General features: G+C 55.8%; 11 protein-coding genes across 11 annotated transcripts; 4 read left to right on the top strand and 7 right to left on the bottom strand.

Annotated features, from left to right (window-relative positions):
* Positions 1 to 871: 871 nt before the first annotated feature.
* On the bottom strand, positions 872 to 1,789 carry SPSK_01235 (uncharacterized protein; the record flags this gene model as incomplete). The annotated part of the gene is made up of 3 exons (XM_016728166.1): positions 872 to 971; positions 1,034 to 1,115; positions 1,177 to 1,789. 3 exons carry the CDS (start codon positions 1,787 to 1,789, stop codon positions 872 to 874), a joined length of 795 nt encoding a protein of 264 aa, XP_016584076.1.
* Positions 1,790 to 2,261: 472 nt separating this feature from the next.
* SPSK_01305 (uncharacterized protein) lies at positions 2,262 to 2,627 on the bottom strand (the record flags this gene model as incomplete). Its single annotated transcript, XM_016728235.1, has 1 exon — positions 2,262 to 2,627. The coding sequence occupies one exon, from the start codon at positions 2,625 to 2,627 to the stop codon at positions 2,262 to 2,264; it is 366 nt and encodes a 121-aa protein (XP_016584075.1).
* A 508-nt stretch (positions 2,628 to 3,135) lies between these two features.
* On the bottom strand, positions 3,136 to 4,491 carry SPSK_01152 (uncharacterized protein; the record flags this gene model as incomplete). Its single annotated transcript, XM_016728083.1, has 1 exon — positions 3,136 to 4,491. The coding sequence occupies one exon, from the start codon at positions 4,489 to 4,491 to the stop codon at positions 3,136 to 3,138; it is 1,356 nt and encodes a 451-aa protein (XP_016584074.1).
* A 531-nt stretch (positions 4,492 to 5,022) lies between these two features.
* Positions 5,023 to 5,484, top strand: SPSK_01287 (uncharacterized protein; the record flags this gene model as incomplete). The annotated part of the gene is made up of 1 exon (XM_016728217.1): positions 5,023 to 5,484. The coding sequence occupies one exon, from the start codon at positions 5,023 to 5,025 to the stop codon at positions 5,482 to 5,484; it is 462 nt and encodes a 153-aa protein (XP_016584073.1).
* Positions 5,485 to 5,643: 159 nt separating this feature from the next.
* On the bottom strand, positions 5,644 to 7,137 carry SPSK_01132 (uncharacterized protein; the record flags this gene model as incomplete). The annotated part of the gene is made up of 1 exon (XM_016728063.1): positions 5,644 to 7,137. The coding sequence occupies one exon, from the start codon at positions 7,135 to 7,137 to the stop codon at positions 5,644 to 5,646; it is 1,494 nt and encodes a 497-aa protein (XP_016584072.1).
* Positions 7,138 to 8,472: 1,335 nt separating this feature from the next.
* SPSK_01301 (uncharacterized protein) lies at positions 8,473 to 8,871 on the top strand (the record flags this gene model as incomplete). Its single annotated transcript, XM_016728231.1, has 1 exon — positions 8,473 to 8,871. The coding sequence occupies one exon, from the start codon at positions 8,473 to 8,475 to the stop codon at positions 8,869 to 8,871; it is 399 nt and encodes a 132-aa protein (XP_016584071.1).
* Positions 8,872 to 8,931: 60 nt separating this feature from the next.
* SPSK_01183 (uncharacterized protein) lies at positions 8,932 to 10,123 on the top strand (the record flags this gene model as incomplete). Its single annotated transcript, XM_016728114.1, has 2 exons — positions 8,932 to 9,747; positions 9,809 to 10,123. The coding sequence occupies 2 exons, from the start codon at positions 8,932 to 8,934 to the stop codon at positions 10,121 to 10,123; spliced, it is 1,131 nt and encodes a 376-aa protein (XP_016584070.1).
* Positions 10,124 to 11,408: 1,285 nt separating this feature from the next.
* On the bottom strand, positions 11,409 to 11,867 carry SPSK_01288 (uncharacterized protein; the record flags this gene model as incomplete). Its single annotated transcript, XM_016728218.1, has 1 exon — positions 11,409 to 11,867. One exon carries the CDS (start codon positions 11,865 to 11,867, stop codon positions 11,409 to 11,411), a length of 459 nt encoding a protein of 152 aa, XP_016584069.1.
* Positions 11,868 to 16,840: 4,973 nt separating this feature from the next.
* On the bottom strand, positions 16,841 to 17,359 carry SPSK_01282 (uncharacterized protein; the record flags this gene model as incomplete). Its single annotated transcript, XM_016728212.1, has 3 exons — positions 16,841 to 17,023; positions 17,169 to 17,226; positions 17,250 to 17,359. The coding sequence occupies 3 exons, from the start codon at positions 17,357 to 17,359 to the stop codon at positions 16,841 to 16,843; spliced, it is 351 nt and encodes a 116-aa protein (XP_016584068.1).
* A 352-nt stretch (positions 17,360 to 17,711) lies between these two features.
* On the bottom strand, positions 17,712 to 18,127 carry SPSK_01298 (uncharacterized protein; the record flags this gene model as incomplete). The annotated part of the gene is made up of 2 exons (XM_016728228.1): positions 17,712 to 17,914; positions 17,950 to 18,127. 2 exons carry the CDS (start codon positions 18,125 to 18,127, stop codon positions 17,712 to 17,714), a joined length of 381 nt encoding a protein of 126 aa, XP_016584067.1.
* A 1,538-nt stretch (positions 18,128 to 19,665) lies between these two features.
* SPSK_01198 (uncharacterized protein) lies at positions 19,666 to 20,785 on the top strand (the record flags this gene model as incomplete). Its single annotated transcript, XM_016728129.1, has 2 exons — positions 19,666 to 20,472; positions 20,528 to 20,785. The coding sequence occupies 2 exons, from the start codon at positions 19,666 to 19,668 to the stop codon at positions 20,783 to 20,785; spliced, it is 1,065 nt and encodes a 354-aa protein (XP_016584066.1).
* Between the last annotated feature and the right edge of the window lie 319 nt (positions 20,786 to 21,104).

Raw genomic sequence — 21,104 nt, 5'->3', positions numbered from 1 at the left:
TCGCTCGCTTCACGTTCGCTCTTGTTTTTTATTTTCCTATGTCTCTCGTATTTTTTACGTCATGGTTTTATGTCGATACTGTCGTTTCCTTGCTTGTTTTGCTTTTTACTTTTCTCTGGTTAAACACGTAATGAGGCTATGAATTTCATATCATGCCTTTTTCTTCTTAATTCTCTATGGCCTTTATCGCAGTATGCTATGGCAAGTCAATGGTCACTCTTTGACTCCTTTACATGTTGTCACCTGCTGCCACTCTTTGGATAATGAATGAAAAATGCACAATCTTTTACTTTTCCTTTATGGCATGCACATGAACAAAATCGGTTTGAATTTCACTGCCAAGAAGAGGATACACGAATAGGTTGAGAAAATAAGAAGATAAAAACAAAGGGTATCTATGCAAAGAGACCACAGAAGGCCTTGCCGGAAGACCCCGAGCGAACCGATGGAATGGAGTAGAAATCGATGCAGCAGGAGACGTTGAAGACGTAGAAACCCCTGTAAACGTCGTCATGGAACGAAACAAGACAGAAAAGCAAAAGCAAATAGAAACAGAAGCCAAAACGCGTACAACGACGCAAAAACTCCTCATCACCAAACCGGAGGAAAACAGCCACCGAGATGCGAACTCCTTTTCCTGAACCGAATGACCCTGAATGCGTCCTTACTGGCCCTCTTCGCCACCTTCCATTACCATGGTGCCATGGTGTCGTCCCACATATATATTCTTTATATATTATCTTTTTTTTTTTTTTTTTTTTATTCCAGTCATTCATCGTCGGGTGTATGTACAGTGTCGAGACGCAGATATGGGTTGGCCGTGGCAGTCAGGACGTGGCCAGATGGCCGGTTGCTAGGACCGAGACGATGTTTACTCGTCCTTGAAGTGGTCGGCAGTGCTCGCGAGGACGTCAATGACCTCACTGCCAATGCGGTAGACCATGTAGGTCGGGAAGACGAGCCAGAGGCCGCTACAGACGTCAGTATGGGGTAGCGGGGACAACGTGGAAGGGCTGCTGTTGGGAAGACGTACTTGGGAATGATCCACAGGAAGATGAGCGCGTAGATGTCGTTCTGGCCAATGTTGTCAAAGCCAGAAAAATACTCGTTGAGCCCTGGCAGGTTAGAGTGGAGGAACGGAAGAAGGGAATGGACAGGGCGCGCGCCCCGACGTACAGTAGAGAACCGTCTTGCTCAGGGTCATAACAGCCGAGGACAGCACCAGCGTCACGGCCCACGCGGCGGGACGGCCGACGAGGCCCTTGCGCCCGCCCGCCACGACGGGCTGGCCCCGCGTCCACCAGACGTAGACATAGGCCAGGTACAGCGTGGTCTCGATCAGGTTGAGCACGCCCTGGGCGGCGGTGAAGCCGTTGCCGGCGTTCCACGCCTTGAAGCCGTATATGTGGTCGACTTCGCCGTACAGCGCATAGGGCGACCAGATGGGCCAGTGCAGCGAGCCGCCGGGCATGGTGAGCGGGCGCAGCAAGACGTAGCCCGTGTCCCAGATGACGAGCGGCAGCGAGATGGCCATCCACAACAACGTGACGGTGTCGGGGACGTAGACCCACGAGGCAGACGCAAAGGACGACGACGAGAGCGAGACGGAGGACGACGACGACGACGGACGGCGCGCTGACGCGCGACCGTTGGGGCCGGCGCTGTACTTGCGCGAGCGGACGCTGCCGGTGGCTTTGCGCGTCGAGGGCGCGGCGTTGCCCGAGGAGCGCGGACGGCCAGACGGGGTGGCGGGGACGTCGACGCCCGAGGCGGACCGTGTCTGGACCATTGTGACGTGTTGTGGTGGGTGTTGCGGTGATTGATGCAGTGGTTGATGTGGCGATGGGAAGAAACGACTTCGTGGGGCGTCGCAAAGGTGTCGCAAAGCTGACCAAGTGGAGCGGTAAGAAATAAACCACAAAAAGCTATCAAGAAAGAGTACGCTGGTGCGCTGGTGTGGAGTATGCGCCAATGCCAATGTTTTGTTGTGGTCGTGATGTTTGCGCAAAGATGCGACAAAAGGTAGACTTTATTTGTGTTGTGACTACGAAAGGAAAGGACTCCCAGGAACAGGGGAAGAGGTGCAGCCAACCAAAGGGTAAATAAGAAAAAGGAAAGAGCAACCACTTGGAAACGGTACATACGGAACAATCTGGCGGTACCTGCGACGCGAGACACGAGACTTGAGAGAGGGGGAGGTTGCGCGGGGATTAGCACTCTGGCGCGGTACTAGTACAAAATGTCTTGGTACCTTGGACAGGTTAGTGTGTATTCTTCGGCAGGATGTCAACAATGGGGAAAAGCGTGCGGGCAAGACATGTTGCGTGGAGGGGGGAGGCAGGAGGGACCCAGCGATCCCGCGCCTGCCACAACAAGACGCGGAGAACCTTGCCGCCCGCCACTGTCAGCCACGGATTCAGCAAAAGGAAGAACAAGTCGGGGACACTCCAGTTTGCGCTGCCCCACACCGCTGTTTGACCGTCGCTTTTCCTTTCTGTTATTCTGCGTGCGTTTCTGTTGTTTTGTCGGTTGTTTTGTATGAAGTCATACTGGTACCCAGCGGCATCGTAAGTCGCGCCTTCCTTTGGGCGAATTCGTCTGAATAAAGTCTTTGCAGCCTTCCCCATCGTCGCCCACTTTTTGGGAAGCGACGTTCGTGTCGTGACTGGCGGAGCAATTGTCGTTCCTTCCCCGGACACCAATTTCTGCTACAGTGCCTCAGGGGTTTCGTAAAAACGGAAGGAGGGACCTGAACGGCGTTGCAACAAGTGATCGAAAGGTCTACCAATCTTTTGGACTTTGTCATTTTTTTCATCTATCACAATCTACGTTGTTGAACGCGAATACATGGGGCCCCGTTGTCAACTGTCAGTCGAGGCGAAGTACCTAGAGATTGAATCAAAACAAAGCATCCACGCCAACAAACACGGCAATAACAATGCATGCGTCGAATAAGCGGAGAGAACAAAGAGAACAAAGAGAGCGAAGAGACGCAAGAGATTGGAGAGAACAGGGCACCCAGTATGGCTTTCGCTCTCCTGATTTGACGGTTCCTAGTTTCTTGCCTTGGTGTGCGATCGGCATGTCATTGGTCGGCGCTAACGTTTTGTTTACTTTCCCAGCAAAACACACCATTCACCAACCCCCGGGCGTGGCGCCAGTCAGCTGCACCTGGTAGTCGAGTCCCCGGTTGGCGGCGGCGGGCATGTTGAAGGGATCGTACGACAAGAGCTGGTCGGGGGTGTTGGCGACGACAAGGGCGAGCTCGTCGCCGGCCGAGACGGTGATTTGCGCCGTGCCATGGAGGACGTCGGTGTAGGAGCAGTTGCTGCTGCGACCCGACGCGGTGGGCCGCCTCGTGACGAGCGTGGCCGTGTACGGCGCGCTGGCGGTGATGTTGACAGACACGGTGGTGCCGGCCGCCTTGAGCGGCACGATGCTGGCGCCCATGTAGCGCGGCTGGCGCGCCGCTTTCACGCGGTAGGCGCCCGTGTGGCCGGCGGCCATGCTGTCGAGGACGGCGTAGCTGATGCTTTTGCGCTGCGCGAGATACAGAGCGTGCGCCGACGGGTGGCCAATGTCGACAAACGCCATGCGCGCCCAGTAGCGGCCGACGAGCGCCTGGATCGACGTGCCACCGGGCGCAGCGAGAATGCGGGCCAGGACGTGCAGCGGCGTCTCGTCGCTGTTCGCGGCGTACTGCGTCCAGACGCCTGGAAACACGGCGTGGTTGCGGAGCGGCGCATGGTCGTCTGGGTTGTAGAAGAGGTACACGAACAGGGGCCAGGCCTGGTAGTAGTTGGCGGTCGGCTCGCCCTTGGCCGGGCTGCGGGTGCCGTCGACAATGGCCTGGAAGGCGTCGCCCAGCACCTTTTTGAGGTCCATCATGGTCGGCCCGTCATCGGCTTGCGCGTACGCTGTGCGGGCGGCGCGGCAGACGTCGGACGTGATGAACGTGTCGGCCACAAACTGGGCGACCGTCTCCCACCACGCGCCCGTCTTGGTCTGGTTGATCCACACGCGCGCCGCATACGTCAGCGCATGGCCAAACTCGTGCACCGTGATGGAGGGCACCGTCAGGTACTTGGTGACGACGTTCAGAAACGACAGGCCCGTGCCGCCGTCGGTGCCCGTGTTGGCTGCCGCGCCCGGAAGGTCGTCAACGCGGTACACATTCAGCTTGTACCACGGCCCGCCGTCCGTCTTTTGGTTGAACGACAGGCCCGTCGACCGCCACCCCAGATTGTCGACGAAGCAGCTGTACGCCGACTCGAGCATGCGCGCGGAGGCGTCGGCGATGCTAGCATTGGGCGCGTTGTAGATGCGGACGTGCGGGTAGTCGCGGAAGGCGGTGCCGCCGGGGCCCGTCTTGGGGCTGGCTGTGAACTCGGCGGGCGGTGCTGGGGCGGCGGTGGTGGCTGCGGGGGATGCAGTCGAGGAGGTCACCAGCGTCGCGAACGTGGCCACAGCCACGTGGATCGGCCACCTCATGATGCCTTAGTTGTGTCGTTGGTGCTCTTGCTGCGATCCAGAACTGCCTGAATTTAGCTGGTGGGTTGCTCTGACAACTCGGGATGTCTCACATCACAGGGTGATGAGACCAGAGGCTGACTGTTGTCTTGATTCTGGCTAATGTCAACATTGTGGCGCTTTCTGCCCCAGTGCTATAATGAACGGCAGCATCTCCGCCTGATTTACCCCATGTCCGTCCCGAAATCGCGACTGACTGGGTAATGTGCGGTACTTGTCTTTCCAGGTTGCGCGTCTATTTTTATTAACCCCGTTTACGTCCGCTTGGGGACGGCAGTACCTGCATTGAGATCGCTATGCGGTTCAATGGGCACTGGGCAACGATAGGACGTCCGGACGGACTGTCTTGCGTCCAGACAGTGCTCGGCGGTTCATCGAAATACATAAATGCCGGGTCTTGTCACCGTACACCAGAGATGCGCCTCTTTTTTGTGCTGCAACCTCACAGGCGTCACTTGTGATCACCACCTCAATCACCACCTCAATACCACCATGCTTCCAACACTTTTTGCTGTCGCCGGCGCCTGTACGGCGGTCGTGTCTGCCGCGACACCCAAGCCGCCCACGCTCGACTTTCTCTACAGCATCAACATTTCCATGACTGCGCCGCTGGACATTGGCACCACAGCCATCGGCAGCCGCGGCATCCTGCCCATCACGGGCGGCACGTTTGCCGGTCCCAAGCTGTCGGGCAACGTCTCGGCCGGTCTGGACTGGGGCCTGACGGACAGCAAAGGCAACTTTAGCCCGGACGCCGTCTATGTGCTGACGACGACGGACGGCGCGCGCATCATGGTGACAGAACGGGGGCGGGCGCCGAATATGCAGCTGCTGTTTGAGACGGGCAGCAGCAGCTACGGCTGGCTGAACACGGCGGTGGCGTATGCGAGCGGCGGGCTGACGGCAGACGGTGTGTCGCTGGACGTGTGGCAGATTTCATCACCAGCGGCATAGCGAGGACAACGGAGGATACTGACGACGGAAGTGGACCAAGGAGAGAAACGGCCCGAGGCCATGCCTGCAGGACATCCAATTCAAATTCATATTGTACAAAACACAGTGGCTAATCGACAATGCTCGTTGAAAACCCAAAACACGGCCCGGCAATCAACATCACGCCTGTGGAGGCGTCGGCGCCTTGTGTATTGGGGTTGCTGTAGAGGGTGCCGCCGCCACAGGCAACGCCGCCGACGGTCCCACGGCCACGGGCACGACATGCTGCGGTACCGGCGATGCCATGTCTGCAGCACCGGCCCCTGCCCCTTGTCCAGGCAGCTCGTGCGGGTACTGCGCCTGCGGAATGCCGGCCGGCGCTTCTTGGTAGACGACGCCCGGCACGGGCAGGCTTGGATGTGCAGCCGCATAGCCGGCCGGTGCCACGACGGTCTGCGGCTGCGGCGCCTGGCCCGGGGTAATGCTGTATCCTTGGACAAGGTAGGGCTGGGCGGCAGCCGCTCCATACTGCGGGTGTTGTTGGGCGTATTGCTGGGAGTACTGCTGCTGCCACACAGCCACGGCGGCCGCATCTAGAGGCACGCCGTTCTGGTCATACAGCTGGGGCGTGGGCGTCTGACCCACTGTCGGCACGCTGGCAGGACTGGACGGGCTGGCAGACGGTCGCGGGGGCGTGGGCGTCGAGCCAACCGTCGAGACAACCGCAGACGACTTGCCGTCGAGCTCGTTCTGGCCGGCCGGGAGGGCAACGGCAACAGCGGCAGTGGCGCCCGAGACGGGGACAGCAGCAGCACGCAGGGGACTGGCACTGCTATTGGCGGCGCTGCCATTGCCCGATGGACCGCTAGCAGGCGGGTGCGACGGCGCTGACGTCGTGGCGGCCGCAGCTCCGTCCGCAGAGAGTGCGTTGTTGCGCTTCGTGTAGCGGTAGACAAGAAACAGGACAGCACAGAGGGCGATGGCACCGACGGCCGCACCAACAGCAATGCCCGCGATCGCGCCTTTGGAGAGGCCATTTGAGGAGGACGAGACAGAGTCCATGTTCGAGCCAGAGCCAGAGGCAGAACCAGAACCAGAACCAGAACCAGAACCAGAACTGCCTGCACCGGCCGTCACAGTCGTCGTCGCCCCTGCACCACTGCCGCCCGGCGCCGTTTTTGTGGCGCCGCCCCCGTTGGTCTTGGTCACGGTGGCCGTCCCGCCTGGCACCGTGTATCCATTGGTGAATGCGTCCGTGTACGCATACGTCGCGCAAATGCTCTCGAGCGTCACCCACGCGCTAAACGCCCCCAGGTAGCCGCACGCCGACTCGACACACGACGACGCGGCCGTCTCAATGGCGACTGCGTTCTGGTACTTGCAGCCGCACGCCAAGTCGTGCGCGCTGCACGTCGTGTCGTCGGTGAGGGCGCTCTCAATGCACGGCGCGGCGCACGCGGGCACGCTGTCGGCGGCGGCCCGCCGGTCGACGTCATGGATGCCGCGGAGGATGCCGGGCAAGCCACGAACGTGGACGACGGGGGCTGTTGTGATCCGAGGCGGCGCTGGGGCGCCGTCGTCGGGGACGCCGGCCTGCCGGTCACGAGGACGGAGTACAGAGGCGCCGCACAGCGACGGCACAAGGCCGGCGAGGACCAGCAAGGAGCGGTGCATGGGGACGTCTAGTAAAGGCGTCGGCGGTTCGCAAACGATGGAGGTTCACCGCCAAGAGGCGTGTAAGTCGGCACAGCGACAAAGGGTGGCGGAAGACGCTGGACTAAAAAGGTGGCGTCGTTGGAGCCAAGGGGAAAAGGAGTGAACGGAGGGATGGACACGCAAAAGGAAAGGATAAGAGCGATAACTAGCACATCGTATGCACAGTCATACTCCGTGCCTCAGCTCGGATAGGCCGTCGGCCCGATCCATAAAGGCAGCTCAGAGTGGAGGGAAATGAGCGAGAAAAAGATGCCAGTCTGCCTTCTGCAGGTGCGCACAGGCGAGGCGTTCTGTCTGGTGGTGTCGGTGCGGGGGTGTTGTCTGTCGGAATCGGAAGGATAAAAGAAAAGGAAAGGAGGAGAAACAAAATAAAACAGCAAAACAGGGGGACAAGAAAAAAGAGAAGAAAAAAAGAAGTTGTATGCTGTACCTCCTACTATGGTTAATGTTTACAACATGCATCATTGGTATTCAGACATCTCACCCCGAGTTAAACAAAATCAAAAAGAAAGCCCGTGCCACAAGAGTCGATGACAGCATCATCGATGGTCTCGTCGACTCTCCGTCTGCTTCCCATTCTGCGTTTTTGTCATAACATCTGTTGATGAACCCGCTTCACTTCCATGTCATATTGACAGCCGCGTTCCTCACCAAACCAAGCGTCCTTATTTCCCTCTCCTCTTATCTGTACGACTCTCAGAGCGCCTCGTATCGTAGTACCGTCTCCCTCCTGATCCTGCCTACCAATTTATCCCGCTTCGGCCTAGCCACCATATCGACTAGCTCGCTAAACCCAACCCGCTGCCCCTTTTTCAGCCCTGGGCGCTTTTTCCATGTCAACAAACCAAAAGCCGCTAAGAGCTGTGAAAGCGCCGCCTTGATCAGCCAATATTTCTCCAATACCACCCGCGGACGGAACCTCTTCCGCCCAGCTGTCCTGTCATTGGCCAGCGAGGCCAGAACGTTGGATGGAAAAGGAGCCGAAAACCCGAAAAAGGAAAACTAATGCAGAGACAGGTCGTGTTAGTGACATTCCGATGGAGCCGCTTCAGACAGTTTTGGCCCCATGTTACAAAACATCTCGTCTCGGTGGGCGTCCATTTTCAAGCTGTTCATATGCCCACGTCACATAAATGTCTATTGATATTATCTGCAGTAATATGGCCCAAATCGATGTAAGGAATGTAAAGAAGTTGGAAGACGAAGATAAAAATTATGAAAAAAATAAAGAAATTGAAAGTAGAAGTGAATCAAGACGAAAAAGAAATTGAGATTCTCCAAACAAGACCAAAAATGAAACGCGCCGTTGGCTCGTTTTTGCATTACGTGCATTTGGATACAATAATGTTGGTAATCTCGACATTGGCACCGCTGTTTCGCACGGCGTTCGCGCCAAACGACAGCTGCGTCAGCGCCCCGTTCGCCGTAAACTGCACGGGCGGCGCGGTCGTCCACACGTTCGGCGGCGTGCCGGTGATCGGGATCGACTCGACGACGGTCGCGCCGCGGCTCACCGAAATCGTAGCGCCCGCGTTATTGCCCAGGACCCGGTACTCAAACGTCACCTGGTACGTGGCGTGGTTCGTCGTGCCCGTCGTCTGCGTGACGATGGAGGAGCCGATGCCCAGCGCGTGGAGATGGACGCAGCTGACGCCGTTGCCGTGGCAGTTGCGGGCGATGGAGGGCGCATAGAAGCCAAGGCTGCCCCAGTTGGGCAGCAGGAACGGGTCGGCAAAGCTGGGGTCCCGGACGATGTTGCCCGTGCACGTCGACGACGGGCTGTGCGAGGGCGCCGCGCTGGAGGACGAAGACACGGACGGCGCGACGCTGGACGATGGCACGGGCGAGGACGACGGCGCGGGGGACGACGACGAGGAGGGCGCGGAGGAGGACGATGCCGACGAGGAGACGGAAGACGAAGCAGAGGGCGACACAGAGGGCGAAGCACTCGAGGAGGCGCTCGACGACACGCTCGGTGCGACGCTGGAAGACGCGACGCTGGAGGACGACGCAACGCTTGAGGACGCGACCGAAGAGGATGCTACCGAGGAAGAGGCAACCGAAGACGAGGCGGCGCTGGACGAGGCGCTGGAAGAGGCGACGCTGGAGGACGCAACACTTGACGATGCGACCGAGGAAGATGCGACCGAAGACGAGGCCGAAGACGACGCAACGCTGGAGGAAGCCACCGAGGAGGACGCAGCACTGGACGACGCAACACTGGACGACGCAACACTGGACGACGCAACACTGGACGACGCAACACTGGACGACGCAACACTGGACGAGGCGACGCTGGACGAGGCGACCGAGGAGGACGCAACACTGGACGACACGGCCGAAGACGAGACAGACGGAGCCACGGACGACGAGGCAGACGACGACGGCACGACGCTGCTGGACGGCGAGGACACAACCGAAGAAGACGATCCAACCGAGGACGGGCCGACAGAAGACGATGGACCAACTGAAGACGACGAGCCAACCGAGGACGGGCCCGCCGAAGACGACGACGGTTTGGGCTTGCAGACGGAGCCGACGGCGGCGCCGGCCCAGGTCAGGCCGACGGTGAGGACGAGAGAGGCCTTCATATTGGCGAGATGCACAAGGAAAAGAAGGTGTTGGAGAGGTCAAAGTAACGAACGACGAGGGTGGCGAGAGGGACGAGCAAAGAGGAGACGCTGTGCCGGAGAGGAAAGGGATCGTCACGGCTTTTGTAGTTTGGGCCGAGACGGGGAGACGAAAAGGAGAGACAGTATCCTACGAGACCCACGTCTTACTCGATCTCCTACCCGACCATCTACGACTGTCTACGACTGTGGTGCCGAGAGACCATGACCAAAGGGCGCATATTGATATTGGAAACGAGGCAAGGCAAGCCTCGTTCTGCAGCCCACAGCGCGCTGTGACAGACGGGAATACGCACGCCTTCATGCCTTCATGAACAGGAGCCTGACACGCGGCGGCGTGCTGGCGTGCTGGCGTGCGGTGCTGTGGCTTTTTTCTGCGTGGTATTTTGGGCGTGGGCAATTTGCACAACGGTCCCAAACTGATCCCAATGCGGCAGTCAATAGTCTTGGTTCAACATAATGTTTCCTATTTTGTGCCAATATCGGGCGATGTGCTGACGGCCCCCGGCAGCAAATATTGACTGCACAGAATACGGGGTGCTCGTATGCCGTCGACGCTCGGCCAGGGATGTCTGTGTCATTGTGTCGTCGTCTCTTGCATGTCGTATTTGCGTGCTGGGTTTGTTTATCCTTTGGGTACGGTGACGCCACAGGAAGCCAATTTGGCAGGGCTGAGCCATGGATGCAACGGCTTCTCAAAAGGGGCAACACCGCGGCCTTCCAAGCGCTTACAAAAGTTCATGCTCTGTGCTCCCCTGGCGCCAAAGCAATAAAACACGCAGGACAGCCGTGTTGGTGGCGTTGGGAGCTAATTCGACTCTTATGCCCCCTTTGGCAGAAAAGGAGCTGACATGCAGAGTGCAGACGGAATAGGATGTATTTTGGGCGCCGGCCCTGAAGAGACGACGCTTGGACGGCCGCGTCCAATCATCGCAGGCGCTGGGTCTTGGCTGTGGAAATTCAATGTGACAGCTGGTAAGGGGCAGAAGCTTGCAACGTGGAAAGCTGTGAGCACAGAGCAGGAACAAGCAATTCGCGAGGCAGAGCCTCAACTTGTCGAAAAGAAGCGTTGGAAGATGACGAATAAACAGCCGTCGGCGTTCTTTGTGCTCTGTACTTTGTACTTTTTTGTATTCATTTATTCGTCTTGCGTTATCTGCACCTTAGCCAATCCAAATTGCGCCTTCTGATTGGTCGCACTTACAAGATAAAGGTTGTGAGCAAGCATCTCAATTAGGTGAAGAGTGAAGGGAAAGGAGTGAAGTTGGCTGGTGTTGCGGCAAGCGGTGAGGATTGCTCTTTGTCAGGTTATGGGTACGTGTACGGCATACAGTCATTGGTGTGCGGTTGGGTTTACGCGTACTCTTTACCACAGCACGGCGTGGACAGGCAAACGGAAAGACGATGAAAACGAATAGCGATTCAGTTCTCGATATTCTTGTACTTTATATTTTTTGTCATGGAGGATATGACATCTGTTTTAGCCTCTCCAACGCCTCGGACATCCCTGGATATCATCCAAAAACAACGCAAGAGAAAACAAACAACATCGTCCCCTACTTTAACAGCCTCCTTCTCCGCACCCTATTTGAACATTGACTAACAAGAGTCATGACAGCACGCCGTCTGCGTCCGTGCCGCCGTTGGGACGGGGCCGTGGCAGTCGAGAGCCAAGTTGGCGTCGTCCAGTGCGCGGAAGATGGTTCGACCCAATCCACTCACGTCGAGTATCTGCCCAACGGCCAGGTGCACCTGCAAGAAGTCGGGGAAGATTGGGAAGTACCGGTGTATAAAGGACCAGTGAATCACATTGTTGCGGTTTGCACCGCGTCGTTCTCGTGTAAAGAACCGAGCGCACACGGTATGATGTGGGCACAGTCCAGCGGGCCGCAATGCTGCATGCCACCGTCGACCGGCGGCGTCACCGACCCTCGTTGGAATTCGTCGTATTTGTGCGTAGCCCACACTCCAGTGTAGACGCACCGGTAGCCGTCTGGTGAGGCAGTCCTTGTGCAGCCTCGTCTGCTCGCGTCGCGCAGACAACTCGATGCTGGACATTGCCAGGTCAATGGCATCTGCGGCGTCTTGGCCGGGAGGCGTGCTCCATGGCGGTGGTGCGTGCCCGCCGCAAGGACAACTGGCCAGGGTTTGTCGGTATGAAATGGGCAGAGGGGCAGGAATAAGACAAAAAAAACACAAAAACAAGAACATAGAAACACAAAACATACATGGCTTGAGCAGTGCATTGACAAGGTGGCTCGCTAACGAGACCAGCTGCTCGTCATCCTGGCAACTGGTGATGTCAACTGGTGATGTCGACGGCCAAGTTGAATTTTCCGCGCTCAGACACGTGCTCGAAGAAGGCCGGCAAGATCTTCCACGCGCCGCAGTGGCCTTGCTGGAATTCCGTTCGGCCCAGTCGTACCTCAGCCTCCAGCAGTGACCTAGTTCGGTCTGAAAAGGCGGGCGAGAGAGATGGAGACGCAGATGGAGATGCAGATGGATGCTCAGACAGGCGGTAGTGTAAGTACTAAATGGATCCACGGCATTGTGGAGACATCTCATGCGCCAGTGAGCTGCAGTTGGTGGCCATGGGCCACTTCTCCACAGTCGCTCAGGTCAACAGGGCTGAAGAAGAGCGGCATCCTGAAAGGAGTATGTTGGAGGCAAAGGTGAGAGAAAGCAGAGGCGCTCCGAATCTGGTCTCTTTCCCAATTTGCAGGTTTGTTACCATTGCATCGTATACACGTGATTAGGACACAGTGCTAGAACAGTGTTATTCCAGTGTTTTAAAACGAACACTGTATGTACCTTCAGGGCTGTTATTGAGTTGACGGTGCAACAGAAGAATGTTGTCAGCAGCAGGACCCATTGCACGCTGCACAATGCAAGAAGCCATGTGCATGAACGCAAACCCCTGGGTCCTGCACACTGGTCGAAGGCGAATGCCCGAGACAGGCACTTGTAGAGAGCACGGCAGCAATGCACAGCATGAGGCACAGCGGAGGAGATCGTGGGCCTCAATGAACAGTCCAGTCTGTGAAGCTGAAGTATACGAGACAAGAGCCCCCTAGTCACATGTTACAAGGGTCGATGGTCAATGGGTGGAGGAATAGAGGTGGAGGGTTGAAATAGCAGAAACAGGAAAAGGGGGCCGTCAGAGACATCTGTGTGAAATCTATCCCGAAAATAGATTTGAACCATCGGAGTCGCAGCCAGGGACGGCGTCGAATGGGACCGCGGCCGTGTAATAGAATGCCGGAACGGGAGACATAATCAGCGACGTGCGCGGATCTGAAATGTGACAGAACAAGTCGACACGGGAACCAAGACTATCCGTCCACTGTTGGTTTCTACAGCAGATGTAGAGTCTCGGACGACAATGGTCAAGTTTGTAAAAGATGGATCCGTCGATGCTTGTCATTGGCTTTTGCAATGAACAAGTCCGGTGTGGTTCATGCGCCTGACGCCTGGGCTTTCAAAGCATCTGGATGAACATGCGTCTGTCAAAGGAATTGTTGACGATTGTAGGAACATGCCTGTTTTAGAACATTCAGCACACGTCGGCACAGCGGGCACCACCACGTCTCCTTCCTCTTTCCCGTCTCCCTTCCATGCTTGACCACTCTCTCGGTATCAGTTATCGCTTTTCTCGGAATGCGCAGAGGGAGAAGTGAGAACGTAAGGCAGAAGCCATGAGGCATCCGTGTCTGTGTCAGCAGACCGTCGTCCACGGGTGTCAAACGCAGCAACTGTGTCGTGGCGTTTCGTCTTGCCCTCTATCTGGCCAAACACAACGCGAGACGCCCGTATCTCTTCTTTTCTCTTTGTGTATTTGTGTCTTTGTTTGTGTACTTTTGCTGCCAGCAGAACACGGACCACATCATATGACAACTGAAAAGAGAACAAAAGGACGAGCTGTCGAAGACGGCAACACAGAGCCCGGCACAGAGGGGCCTTGAAAGACACGGGGACACAAGCACAAGAGTCCAGGTACCCCCCCCCCCCACCGCATGTACAAGAACGCAAATGCGTTGGGAGTATGAATCTGTGCTTCAGCGTGACACGACATGGAAGGGACGCGTTGACAAGAAAGGCATAACAACGTTTCGTGCACACCGTGGGTGTGCCGTTAGGCAAAGTCAATGGTCCGAGGACAAGGCGTTGTGCGAGCCTGAGCGGGTATGCCTCAAAGCAAGATGAGGGCGTCTACTCCGTATTGCTGTGTCCCAGTGTGTCCGTGTTGAAAATATGCTTAATCCTCTGCTTGGACTCCTTGTTGTCATACATGGAAAGTTGTACTCTGTACTCCGGCCGGCCACTGACGGTCAAAAGGCACGCTGGCTCCATGCCCAACAAGACCATATCGTACGTCGTACGTCGAGCGTCGTACATCGTAGAGCCGAACTGCCGTCATCAGTTGACGTCTTTTCTTTCCTTTTTTTTCTTGTTTCTTCTTCTTTTCAACGGCCACTAAAGCGTTAGTGCGCGGAACGATGGACCACATGCATTAGTGTGTGGGGGTCAAACGTCAAAATGCCAAATAAAAAAGTCGCAGAGCAAACAACGGCAACAAGACAATTGACATGCATGCTCCAGGTCGGCGACTATCAACAAGCGAGGGAGGGCCCAGAAGGGCAAAGGACGATGCGCTGTCAAGAATTGAGCAGGGGGGCACGCAGCAGGGGGTCCGGCTGTTGAGAGGCCCAGGCCAGCAGGGGATATGCGAGGAGGCACGCTGGTCATAATGACGATATTGTTCTGCTTCTGCAGCGCGAATTGACTATATTTGTATACTTGGCGGCTTCGGCTTTGGAGCCTCGTCCTGGCGTCGTTTCTCCGTCCAGTTTGGGCACGCCTCCTTCCAACCTCTCGTGTCCGCCAGGTCTCTCGGGGTCGTGTCTCGGCACTCTCGTCTTTGTCGTGCTCGCCACTGCCGGCCATCCTCGGCATGCATGTCATGGTCCACCGCTCTTTTCTACCGTTGCAACGATGCAGGCGCAGAACAGTTGGTGATCGTCGTCGCTTTTTCCTCTTTTTCCTCATTGCCTGTCTGTCTGTCTGTCGTCCATGAATACATCCCATCCGTCTGAAGAAAGTCGCAGGGGCCGGCTGGCCTATTGGAGCCGCGGGAGCATTTCGATGTTGTAATGGGCAGTGGACGGCCAACACATCAAAGCAACGCCGCTCCCGTGCTGAACGGCGATGACGAACAAAGAGACTGCCAAGAACGTCGAGGACAAGAAAAGGGTGTGCCCAGAAGCAGAGGCCCTTGGACGTGGCGGGCGTCGAGTGTCGGTTGTCTGCTGCAAACGAACCGAACTCGTATAGAGCATTCGTCGTGGGATGCAACGCATGCAACGCTCTGTGTCGTCTTGTCCACTGACGTGGGCTGTCATTGTCTTCATTGTCCTCGTTGTCGTTTTCTACGTCCGCACGTCCACATTGCCCATTGCCCAGTGCCTAATGCCCAGTGCCACCGTTGCTTTGCTCATTTTCGTCGCATCTCATCGCATCTCCATCGCATCTTCATCACATCGCCATCGCCATCGCCATCGCCATCTCGCCCATTCCCAGTGGCATGGCCATATCTTGGCAACTCGCCCGCCCATCCATCCACCCCATTTCCACCGCTGCTGTTGCGCTGTTCTCGTTGCCCGAACCCCAATCCTACCGACGACTGTTGAACCAAGGACTTGGGTAGACGATGGGGAGCACTGGACGTTCTCCCGCGCAATAAGACAGCTTGTTAAGGCTCCCCGCAACCTGGAAAAAACCCATTTGGACTCCACGTGCAACGGTATATGCGGGCCAGGGCCTGTCTATAGTAGGATTTGGTGTGCTTTTCGTCGGTTTTTCGACTTTGGGGCCGTTTTGGCGTGTGCCCTCCTTGCCCTCCACCGCAGAGACGCGGCTTGCTGCAACATCAATTGCGGCCCCGACCGCTACTTGGGTAGGAACAGGGCCGGGATGCACAGGGATGACGAGGACAGGGACGAAATACAAGTTGGCCAGTTTACAAGTTTGACGACACCAAACGCCTCTGTTGATGCAGGCCACCACAACGGAACGAATGCCAATGGAACGAGGCGACGGAGACGTCATCCATCGTTTACGGAAGACAAAGTCGACAGGGAACAGAACAAAGAACGCATGATCCGATGCAACAATGGAAAAGACGGTCAACGTCACAAAGGAACGAGAAGCGATATAGTCGTAGGGCCGGTACAGTATTGCCTGCCGATCGCTGCTGTCACGCCGCGGTCCAGACTTTGTCACGCAGAACTGCGTGTTGTCACAAGGGCCTTCTGGTGACTTTTGGCCCGTCATTTGCTCGTTCTCTCCATCGTCGACGTTTTTGCTTCGCATCCACCCACTCTGGCCCTACTCGACACACCCCTCCTTTGCATTGCATCCACGGACCGTTCCTCGGGATCTCTGTCCCTAAATAGGTCGGCCGTCCTTTTCCTTTCCTTTCTTTTCTTTTTTATTATTTTCATGTTGCCATTTGCCTGCCCGGATGACCGTACAAACAGACAGACAGCAGACAACGGACTACAGACTGCAGGCAACAGACAACAGACGCACATTTGCACATTCGCAAAATTGACGTATCATAACAGGGCCGTCGGCTCTCGTGAGTCCCATTCTGTCATATTCCTGTCATATTCCTGTCATATTCCTGTCATGTTTCTGTCATATTTCTATCATAACTCAGTCCTGCTCCGTGGCAGCCCCCATGCCTCTCACACTCCTGGTCAGAATCTTCTCCTTTCAGATAACAGATGTGCCTGCCCGCTGTCATCTGCAGGGCACGGCCAGACAGTCTGCAGAGCCTGCGCCGTGCTGTGGTACGTTTGTCAGGGGTGTCTGTCGTGCTCGTCGTTTGTGTGACATGCTTGCATATGCATATCTGCAAAGGGAGTACGGAGCACAGGCTGCAGATATGCACGTCAAACCAACTCGTCTAGACGCAAAGCACACTGCACTTATACTCCACGCACACACAGCACGTACTTGCACCCTCCCCATCAAATCACATCTGTAATATCCATCGATGGCCGCTCTCCCCTTGCTCTGCCTGCCCGAACCAAGACGCACGAAAGCGTGGGCGACAGCGTAGAGCGTGCGGAGACAAGCATCGGTCCAGCCTTTTCGTGTTCGTGGTCCGCGATGTGCCGCACCTTTGTCTCGCTGGGTCCCTTTGTGGTGAACTGTATATTGCGTAGTGTGTATTGTGTAGTGTGTATTGTTATTGTGCATCATGTTTTTTGGATGCTGTTTTGCTGTGCATTCACTCTTCAGAAGCGTCCCATACTCATGTACTCCCACTGTTTTCTGTGTTTATTCTCTTCTCACAGCAACGACGTTTGGACTCGAGGCCAGCTGCAAACAAATGTCTCGCTTCTCGACTGATCTATCTCTATATTGTATTCTCACTTTTCCTCGAGCGCCCCTAAAATGTGATATGAGATGCCGTTGTGTCCATTCTCGCCATCCGTCGTCTGGCCATCCCTCGTCTCGCCCGTCCCGCGGAACAGACGGCACATAATTTGGCTGAACCCGGACAGGAGCCTGGCAGAGACGAGTCCCGTAGGCTTGCGGTCGTCGTTGGTCTTTGTCTCTTGTTGTCTGGCACGTTTGCGTTGCCTTTGTCAGTTGTCACATTCTTTTGTTTTGTTTTTGCCGTCTTTGTATCGTTACGGCCGTCGCCGAGAACAATCGACAACAAAAGCCCCTGGAGAACGTGTACCCAGACCATGTTCTCATGTCCATCTCGCCTCCACATCGTCCTCCACTCACGCCCATGCTATTTCTGCTGTTACTGTTCCACGGTCCACCCTTTCTTGTCCATGGCGTCGTGTGATCACTTTACCATTGTTCATCGTCCCCAGCGACTCTTCACATTTGTGCCCATCGCTTGGTCGAGAACCCAGCAGCCATCGCTTCCACCTTCGTTGCCTCCCGACGGCAAGGACGGAAAGCCCACTGCACGTCTTTCAGCGCATCCACTGCAGCCCACAATGGTCCAAAACGCTGGTAGTCGTCCACAGCGGTGGCTTCTGCGTCTGTTTGTCTCTGTCTCCTCTGCGTGTCACTTTGATCTGTCATGTTCTACTGTCTCTCGTCTGTGTCTGACGGATCCTTGCCGTTGCCCTCTCCGTCCAGCCTCCCAGTCCCTCCTCTTCCAGTCTCTCACTCTCCCAGCCTGCCAGACTCCTTGATTCCCCTTCCCCTTCCCTTCTCCAGCATTCCCCGTCAATTCCCTCCTCACCTCGCACACTTATGTCGTTGCTCTCGTCTGATTCTCCTGCCATCTTCTTTCATACGTACTACTGTGCGTCCTCCACAAAGACTGGCTGACTCCACTTGCCGTTGACGACTCGTCCTCTCTCCGTCGTCTATAATTCTGTCACATTTTCTTGTGTCGTTCTTTCTGCGTCTGCTCTCTGCCCCAACGACAATACGAAGAGTTGCACACAGACGCGGCGACCGGAGCCACGCCCTTAGCCGGGAGGACCAGTCCAGACTGCGCCAGACGGGGCCAGACGGGGCCAGATTGGGAAGGAAAGCAAGGCACAGCAAGGGAAAGCATGAGGAAGCAACAAGAGGCCGAAACAGCAGAATGAGATATATTACAAGCCAATCACAGAGCCAGGATGCCGACAGAGGCGTCCTTTTGAATGCACTTGTGGTTGACGAGAGAAGGCGAGACGGAGGGTCGTGTCTGATCGGTCTCTTCCTCTGTCCCTGCCTCTGTCCCTGCCTCTGTCCTCGTTCAGTCTGTGTCCGTGGAGAAAGACAATGTCGACTGGATCCTCTGTATTCAATTCTATAAAGGAGCAAGGCATCCTCTGTCCATCTTGTTCACGAACAATGCACATTCGTCAACCTCCTTCACCTACCTCATTCGTTTCGAACTTTTCTTTGCCCTTGTGTCTTCCCTTTGTTTACATTCCCTTGCGCTTCACGTATCATCCCTCTCCTTTGTCGAACGTCTCGTCGTATTCTTGTCCTATGCTCTTTGTTCACCTGCCCTTATTGTTCATCTCCTATTGTCTGTTGTTTCGTGCAAAATCGTCGACACTGTAACTTCTCGTCGTCCCAGATCCCGTCCAGTTACTGTCTATCACACTTTGTTAGCCAATTCCATCGTATCGTTTCACCGTCTCTTACACCGTCCAAGCCCTGTCCTCTTTCGTTACTGCCAGCGTCTTCTTGCCTTCTCTTTGTTGAACCACGGGCACCCGCACAGAGGCAGCCAGATTTTGGAGATATACTGTCTGCCTCCTGTTCAAGAACCTCCCCGTCGTGAGACCTGCAGTTTATGGTACGCCAACTTGTGCTCAACCAATGTTTAATATTCTGTGTCCAGTTTTGCTGTCCCTCCTTCACCGACTCCATGACACACAGACGAACTTACTTGCTAACTGCGGCCGCTCTGGCAGTCACCCCATAGACCTTCATCGCACCGGCACGGCATTCCACGTCTTTGACGTTCAGCTTTGTTCACCCAACAAGCGGTGAACTCTTCAATTGTATGTGCATGGCTCTCTAGTGTTGTCAAATTGTGTGTCTGGGTCGTCCTTTCCCTGCGCGTGCACAAGTAGATAAAAATAAACAGAGAAACAACATGTGTGCCTTCCATATACTAACTGGGCAACAGCAAAACCCCGCATCACTCCTTCCCAAGCTGTACGTGCAACACAATAACCACGCACAGATACGCCACGAGTCATAACAGTACTTGGGCAACCGCCATTTTACAGTGGAGACAAAGGTACCTCCCAGTGAAGCCTGCACAGAGTTCACCATTCTCTTCCCAGGACCATAACATTCGTCTCTTGCTGTCAATATGCCAACCCAGTACTATCGTATCCGTGGAGAGGCTTTCTGCCACTGCGACCCGCGCCCGATGCCAGTCCAACAGCATCATTCGCATGGTGGCCAGCCCCATCGTGACCATATGGTGGTGCATCGTCGCCATTTCCACCAAGAACAAGAACAAGAGAATGAGCTGGAGCAGGAGCTGGAGCAAGAGAAGAAACAGGAACAAGAGTGCCACAAAGAAGCAGACACTTCTGTTGCTCGCCCGCGTCCTGTTCACCGCGCCGTTGGTCACACATCAGTGTTGCCACGCCACGGCGACGCCTCCATAACTGCGCATTCTGTTGCCCTTCCGCCCGCCCACGTTTCTGGCAACGAGATGGTCCGTTCTCTGTCCTGTTCCCATTCTACGCAGCCAGTGTCGTTGTCGATGTCGTTCTCGTGTGCTGCACGACCGGCTGGTCTGCCCGCACCACCGGCCCCTTGCCGTCCTGCCTATACATTGCAGTCGCCGCCGCAGCATCACCAGGTGACTCGTACCCGCCCAACGCAGACGAGCTGCCCATCCGTTGCGTCACGTCTCTCGTCGCCTCGCCAAGGTGACAACCGTACTATGTCGCCGTCCTCTTCCTTGCCTCCGTCCGCCCATCACGGACACCACTGCCTTTGTCTGCTGCCGCTGGTGGACAGCGAAGACGACAACAACTCCCAGGCCACCGGAGCCACCATGTACGGCACGCCCGCCAACAGCAGCCGCTTTGCGCAGTGGCTCGACGAAAGCGTCCATGTCCCGGGCCGTGTTGAGCGCTACAACATGGCCGACTGGGAAGAGCACGTATGTTCCTCTCCTTTATTTTTATTCTGTATTTTGTGTTTTCTTTTTTTTTTAGCCCCGATTTCTCCGTCCTCCCCGGCTGCCATGCGCTCCTTCCCCATCTGTCCCTCAACGCCCATGCTCCCTGGAGACCGGAAGACCAAAAAACCCAGGCACGTTGCTGCCTCTTGCCTCTTTGGGTTCCTTCCTCATCTGGCGATTTGTCGCTGTTGTCTGCCTTCTCCTGCTTTCCATATATTTGGCCTTTTTGGCCTTTTCTCCCTCTCACTTTTCTCAACTTTTCTCTCCTTTCTCGTCATTCGATTTTGTCTAGGATTCGTGTTTTCCAGCCCTTCTCCCATCTCCATTACTCCGCTTCCAGCTCCTCGTCACGCTCACCGTCACGTTCCACATCATTACCATCATCGTATTTATATGTTTCCACATCATTATTACTATACGCTGTTGTCACAGGTCTTGACAAGGCTTCATCTTTTCGGCTTGAACAGTGTCCCTACCACCTGCCATCATCCTGCCGTTTTCTTTCCTCTTTTCTAGACTACTCTCTACATTGCCAACGTCTTGTCTCACTCAACATGACGTTAACTTCGGATCCTCAGAGTCCTAACAGGACAATATCTCTTCCACCGTCG

The sequence above is a fragment of the Sporothrix schenckii genome (assembly GCF_000961545.1).
Source record: "Sporothrix schenckii 1099-18 chromosome Unknown Cont48, whole genome shotgun sequence".
Taxonomy (NCBI): Eukaryota; Fungi; Ascomycota; class Sordariomycetes; order Ophiostomatales; family Ophiostomataceae; genus Sporothrix; species Sporothrix schenckii.
The sequence above is the reverse complement of the archived record's forward strand: the minus strand, read 5'-3'. Positions and strand labels throughout refer to the sequence as shown.